Below are 7,358 nucleotides of genomic sequence, written 5' to 3'. Positions count from 1 at the left end.
ATATATATATATATATTCTCCTTTTCTTTCGGAAACATTACCAATGACACTTTTTAACATACAGATGTTGAAGACAACTATAAGGTGCATGTTAACATTTCATCAACAATTATACAAGATAACTGGAAGACTTCATTTCAACTTTTCATTTTTAGATCTCTTTACTTTAAATGGAGCTGTTTAAATTTTTTTTTTTTTTTGGTTATCATATCTTTTTTCATTTTCGGTAATATAATAGAGACTGAGCTGTCAGTTGAATTAATTTGAAAAGTGTACAGCTATTTTGATATGAAACATGTATCATAGACCTTATTCTTGTCATTTAAACATTTTTCTTCACACCAGAAATCATTCATATCATGCCCCTACATCTTTGATGTATAAATCTTTGGCATTCTTATTAAGGACAAATTCTCAAAATTTTCCGTTCTGTTTTGGTTTTTCCTTACAAAAGTGAATGGAACTGCCATTATGAAGTTTTTTTTTCTTTTTTCCTCTCACTTAATTATGCTCATTATTATTGATGGACAGAGAATGAGCTCTGAAACCTTCTAAAGCATGAATTCAATCAAGAGGTTCTCATTGGCTTTACCAATAATACAAATTTCTTTTCTCCTCCGCAACATCAGAGTATATTACAGACACTGATGACAAAAAAAAAAAAAAAAAAAAATCATAAAAGCATTTTTGTTAATATGAAAACGACGACATGGCACTATGCATCACAAAGTAAAATAACTATAAACAACAAAAGAAAATGAATAATGTACTGTGCAAATTCAATGACTTGATCACTAAAGAGTATAGAGAAATCCTCTGCCTTGTCTCTCATTATTAGCAATACACACCAAAATAAAAGAAAAATAGGAGTTCATATTCATGACAACATCAAACTGAAAATAATTAATTTCGAAACCCCACACATTTACTGAAAAGAACAGAAAAATCCCCTGCCTTGTTCATGAGCAATGTTTCAGGCTCCTTTCGCACAATTCCAGAAAGAGAAGTATGAGCTGAACAGAAACAATCCAAAATAAATTTTCGAATTGGGCTTGCAAATGTTTCTTAAGAAGAACAATTTTGTAGAAAACTATTGTATCTAAGTGCAATGTACCAGAGAGGTTTTTAAACTGAATTCTTAAAAGTATAATAAAATAAAGAACACTCTCATATTTATATCACGACATTGTAGCACCAGTTAATTGTAAATTTATGAGAGAATAAAAAGTTGACTAATCTTGGTCAGTGAATCAATTTTCATAAGAAGAATGTGTATTGATTTGTAGAAAAATTTGTGCTAAATTGATAATTAATTAATTATCTTATCCTTATAATAAGTCTAATAATTTAGTTAACTAATTTTAGTAATTAATATACCCTCTTATTCATATATTAAGTCTACATAAGTTAGTTAATTAATCTTAGTAATTAATTAACTTCCTTCACCAAATTAATTAACTTCCTTAACCATATTATAAGTCTTAGATAATTTAATTAATTAGTTTAATAATTAATTAAATTATCATCCATAATACACTTTTAATAAATTTTACTTTACCTCACTTGACGGGCTCATAATAGTGTTGAGGTATGTATTTAACATCGTAAAATTAAGGGTCTAGCGTATCGTTTCTTTACGATTTTCGCTTATACGCTTATTTGAAAACCGTTTAAGTTTTATTGAAAAACTATATACGACGTTTAACATAAACATAAACATAATTCGTGAATCTCATAATTAACATAGTTCGAGAAAATCATACGCCTTATATGACTATCTTAATTAAACTGTTAGCAAGGTTTGTACTTGCCTGGATTCCGAGCTAAGCGGTTCTGATATATCTCGCTTGTCGTGTCCTCCTGCGTATTCCTCAAAACTAATTATGGGAAAACTGCAAGCACTATGAATGATCGTTGAGGAACATCGTAGCATTAAACACTCAATTATGATCTTCACTTGTTCAGTCTGAATCACCTCGATCCGCGTGCAATCAGTACCAGACCATTCTTATCAGAATTGATTTTTGTCAAACGGACGTCACCATTTTGTTCAGCACGTCGAAACGAGTCGGGATATGGTCTCGGATCATCAAACGGATGTCGATAGCCTGAGAAACGACACCTCGCCGAAATACGGTTGCGGCGGCGGCGGCGGAGGCTCCCGGAGAGTTTTTCCACGGCGGACTTGGGTCATACCCCCTCTAAATTGACCCTTCTGAGTCCAATGGTGTGGTCAATCGGCCTGTAACAATACATATCGGGACCGGCAACGTTGGTAAAATCCAGCGACTCAAATCTCACATTTCCGGTCAGGAATCTTAAAATTGGTTGAGGGGTTTTCTTACCCATTTCTCTTTGAGTGTTTTGACCCCAAAGTAGCGATGATCCAACGGTTAGATCATTGGGACCACCTCTTACCTCCACGAATGACGGCAGTGGCTCCGTTTTTCGGCCAAACGGCGACGGCGGCTGCTGGTCGGGATCTACTTGGCGTCAGCTTCTATGTTGATTGGTGGGGGCGGTGACATCCACGACAGCCTAGAGAGAGAGAAACTCGAGGTAATTAGTTTAGCTCACGTAAGTTAATCTACTACTTAGAGTCCAATATTAATTTCTGAATAATTCAATATCGTTTTATATTTTTACTCGCGTAATATTTCGAACTGTTTCAAGTTTTGAAATTTATTCCAGACTAAACAAATTCTAAACTTAAATTTTTGCATTATATCCCGAGAATGACATTGTTTCTGACGATGTCAACTCCCGAGCTCACATTGTACCTTTCTACTATAGGTATTTATCTTGTGACTTTAACCTAGCTATCTGGCAATTAAAGATTTTCTCTTCTTTTAAAGTATCAGAGCATTTTTTTTATACACTGCTAACATCATGTTGTGCTTAGAGATTCTTAAAATTAAGATTCTCAAACTACATATGTACTGAAAATTCTTCCGCCTTAAAGTACGGCGATAATTTATCGATCGAATTTACTTGATCTTAAAATATGCACTTAGAATGAAATCTGCTATAGAATTTAGGAATACAGATGTTAATTCCATAAATCCTTCAGTTACAAAAATATAGCATAATATTTTCTAAAAAAATCTTTGGCTTAAATACATAAATTGTATTATTTAAAGTCTGAGATTTTCTCAGTCATTACAACTCAGCAGGATCATCACATTAACGAATTCTACCAAGCTCTAATTATAAATTATTTATGAATGATGGAACTTTATGTAATGACTGTATCAAATAAACAGTTCACATTCTTAGAAGTAATTATATGTCTATAATTTCAGTGCAATTACAAGTTTATAATGGAGTAACTTTTAGAATTAATAAAATTAATTGATAAAAACGTTAATTGATTATTAAATTGATTGGAGTTTGAAATTATAGGTCTATAAATCTTTACGTCATCCTTGTAACAACTGGGAGATAAGATGAGTTTCAGGAATTTTATTTCACTCAATAGAATTAATTGCGAATTAATTGAAATTCAAATAATGTGATTATTTAAATAAATAACTCTAAAATGCGTACAATGTGAGACAATATTTGTCACACCTAAAGCATAGAGGAATTCCTCTGAAATTCAGTTACGTACTCCCCAAGTTATCAATTAATTGTTAGACAATCTAATTAGAATTCAAATAACTTTAAAATTTGACATTAAATGAGATTTGAATTTGAGATAAAATAAAACAAAAAGATAAAGGTGGAATTTTTCCCTCCACCTAGACTGCAAGTTGGCACCACACACTATGTCATGCACAATGGTAGCCGAATTTCACAAGCAAGAGGAGAGAGATTTTATTCCAAATTAAATGTAAATTTATCTTGATTTTAAATGAGATTTCAAAGTTATCGATTATTTGTTAGACAAATTATCCAATCAAAATTCAAATAACTTTAAAATTTGACATTAAATAGGATTTAAATTTGAGTTAAAATAAAATAATAAGATAAATGTGGAATTTTTCCCTCCAACTGTAACATAGAGGGTAATAATTATTGGCACTATGCATCACAAAGTAAAATAACTATAAACAACAAAAGAAAATGAATAATGTACTGTGCAAATTCAATGACTTGATCACTAAAGAGTATAGAGAAATCATCTCCCTTGTATCTTATTATTAGCAATGCATACCAAAATAAAAGAAAAATAGGAGTTCATATTCATGACAACATCAAACTGAAAATAATTAATTTCCAAAGTCCACACATTTACTGAAAAGAACAGAAAACTCCCCTGCCTTGTTCATGAGCAATGTTTCAGGCTCCTTTCGCACAGTTCCAGGAAGAGAAGTATGAGCTGAACAGAAACAATCCAAAATAAATTTTCGACTTGGGCTTGCAAATGTCTTAAGAAGAACAATCTTGTAGAAAACTATTGTATCCAAGTGCAATGTACCAGATAGGTTTCTAAACTGAATTCTTAAAAGTATAATAAAATAAAGAACACTCATATTTATATGGGGACATTGTAGAACCAGTTAATTGCTAAATTTAACAGACAACAAAAAGTTGACTAATCTTGGTCAGTGAATCAATTTTCATATCAAGAAATGTGTATTGATTTGATGACAAAAAAAAAAGGTCTAGAAAATTCAACAACTCTTATAGAAATATTAAACATCGAGTTTCATACAAAAAGGAGAGAACTTAGAAGTAATTTTGAAGAATGTAACAAGCGTTGCAATATTCTTATCTTCAACTTTGCAATGCAATTGGTGAGCTAAATATCAAGGCTTTAGGGTCGTTACTACCTGAAATGGTCTAGAAAAAACATGGCTTTCAATTTGATTTCATAACGTTAAAATAATGGTTGGGATTTTGTTGGAAAGAAAAAACACCGAGAAAAAGAAAAGAAGATGAAAGAGAAATAAAGAGAGAAAAGAGGACAAAGGAGAAACACTTCCACAAAGAGGATTATAGGAGTGCACCTTCGAAACTCGACATTGTTGATCAAGTCAGATGTTGCCGCTGCAGATGTTGTATCAAGTCAGAGCTACCAAGCTTGTAGTATCCACGATTGTAATAATGGAAGGTGACGGAAGGCACATGCTGAATTTTCCAGTAATCAATGCCTCCATCTGGTTGCAAACGAACCACAAATTCCCTTGGCATGTCATGAATAGAGAAAGATTTGAGGTTTGAAAGGTGTTGAATATCGGAAGGCATCTCCTTCATTAGTGCACAACGCCCAAAGTGAAACTCTTCAAGAAGAGGCAGTGCTCCTACGTCTATTTTAACCACCTTTAATCCTGTCAACTTGTTAAACTTAAGTTGCTTGAGTTTTTGAAAACCACCTTTCTGGAAATGCAATTCCTCTCCATCATATGTCATGCGAAGGTATGATAAATTGGGCAACGCTTGGAGGCATTTCATTGGATCGTCGATAAACCTTGAGTAACTTAATGACAATCCTTGTAGATTATGAAGTTCCGAAACCCAATTTGGCAATTGTTCTAGACGACAATTCAATTGGAGATAACGCAAAAAAGGAGGAGGCGATGAAATGCATTTTAAATTTATAACTTCATCCTCGTTGATTGATGTCAAAATTAACCTCTCAAGGTGGTTCAATTTCTCAAGGACAACTCCCAAAGGCTCCCCCATTTCTGCTGTCACCTTTAAAATATCCAAACGTTTCAATTTCCTAAGCTTCTGCAGCTCTTTGACAAAACCAACTCCATCAGGATATGCTTCCACCTTCTCTAGTGTTTGCAACTCCTCCAACATTCCAATTCCTTCATGTATCTTCACACCGCAATATGTATTCAAACCTGAATGGCTATTCTTACCAATTGAATAAATGCGAAGGTGTCGCAAATTCCTTAGTTTAGTAATCTCGATCGGTAGCGCCGTCACTAAGGTGTTCCTAGCATCCAATGTCTGTAGATTGTGCAGCTTACCAATAGATTTGGGAAGAACTTTCACCCTTGTACCTGATAAACACAAGTATTTCAAGTGGAACAACTTCCCCACTTCTTTTGGGAGATCATCAAGAGGCACCTCAGCAAAATCTAACACTTCCAAAAGTTTAAAATTTTCAACTAAATTAATCATGAACGACCTTGTGCATTCCTTGACGTCAAACAGAAAAACCGACCGAATGCTGGAATCCATAACTCTTTCCAAGACATTTTCTGTAGTATCATGAATTGAGAGGCGGTAACTGTTTTCTACAAGATTGAGGTTACTTTTTTTTATAGTTTGAGAAAAGCACAATTCACCTGCTCTAGTTAAGATGATATCGTGCATCAGATCATGGACTTTACATACTCTTTCAACACCAAATTCTATTTCAAACAAAACCAAGTTTCTTTGGATGAGCTCATTTAAGTATTCTTCGGCTACGTCTTCCATTGTTTTGTTTCTTCTTGCTTTAACAAAACCTTCAGCAGACCATAGTTTATACAATGTACTTTCAGAAATCTTATGGTCTTCACCAAAGATGCTAAAATATAAGAAGCAAGTCTTAAGGTGGTAAGGTAGATCTAGATAACTTAGGGAGAGAATTTTCGTAATATCAGTTCTTTGATACTCTGAACTAATATTGTTAAGCACCTTTCTCCATTCGGAATCGACTCTTTCTTTGGTTGACAAAAGACCAGCTATGGTCGAAATGACAAGTGGCAAGCCTAGGCATTTGCTAACAATCTCACGAGACAATTGCTCCAACTCTTGGGGACAACGCCCTGCAAACTCATCACTTCGAAATGCCTTCTTGCAAAATAATTGCCAAGCCATTTCTGAGGACCAAGTTTGTACCTCATGGACAAGATCACAAGGGTTTTCACGACAAAAACTAGCCACGGTGAAATTACGTGTTGTGATAATTATCCTACTGCCTTTATCTTTATTTGGCAAAGCATGTTTTATATCTTTCCAAAACTCTTTCTGCCATACATCATCAAAAACAATCATGTACCTCTTTGTTTGCAGATGCTGCCTCAATAGACCAATTAACTCTTCCTCTGAACAATCTTCCTCAATTCTCTCCCCTGCAGTACATATCTGCCTTGCTAGGATCCTCAAAAGCTTCTGCATATCGTATGACTGAGATACCGTGATCCAAGCACGACAATCAAAGTGAGCTTTCACAACTTCATCATTGTAGACTTTCCTAGCAAGAGTTGTCTTACCAATTCCCCCTTGACCTACCAACGAAGTCACTGAGCGCATGGACAGTCCTCCAGTCAACCTTCCTATAAGTTCCTCGGTTGCACCATTAATACCAACAATTTCATCTTCCTCCAGGAAAAGGGATCCGAGGCGAGGGTCACGTGCTTCATTATTAGTTGTGCTGCTACTTGATCCTTGTTCCAGAGGTCTTAAACCATAGC

General features: G+C 34.3%; 1 protein-coding gene across 1 annotated transcript; it reads right to left on the bottom strand.

Moving 5' to 3' along the window:
- Positions 1 to 4,085: 4,085 nt before the first annotated feature.
- On the bottom strand, positions 4,086 to 7,318 carry LOC112093489 (disease resistance protein RPM1-like). Its single transcript, XM_024172046.1, has 2 exons — positions 4,953 to 7,318; positions 4,086 to 4,321 (listed from the first exon to the last, which is right to left on the bottom strand). The coding sequence occupies exon 1, from the start codon at positions 7,195 to 7,197 to the stop codon at positions 4,975 to 4,977; it is 2,223 nt and encodes a 740-aa protein (XP_024027814.1). The 5' UTR covers positions 7,198 to 7,318; the 3' UTR covers positions 4,086 to 4,321; positions 4,953 to 4,974.
- Between the last annotated feature and the right edge of the window lie 40 nt (positions 7,319 to 7,358).

The sequence above is a fragment of the Morus notabilis genome, unplaced genomic scaffold (assembly GCF_000414095.1).
Source record: "Morus notabilis unplaced genomic scaffold, ASM41409v2 Scaffold2111, whole genome shotgun sequence".
Lineage (NCBI taxonomy): Eukaryota > Viridiplantae > Streptophyta > Magnoliopsida > Rosales > Moraceae > Morus > Morus notabilis.
The sequence above is the reverse complement of the archived record's forward strand: the minus strand, read 5'-3'. Positions and strand labels throughout refer to the sequence as shown.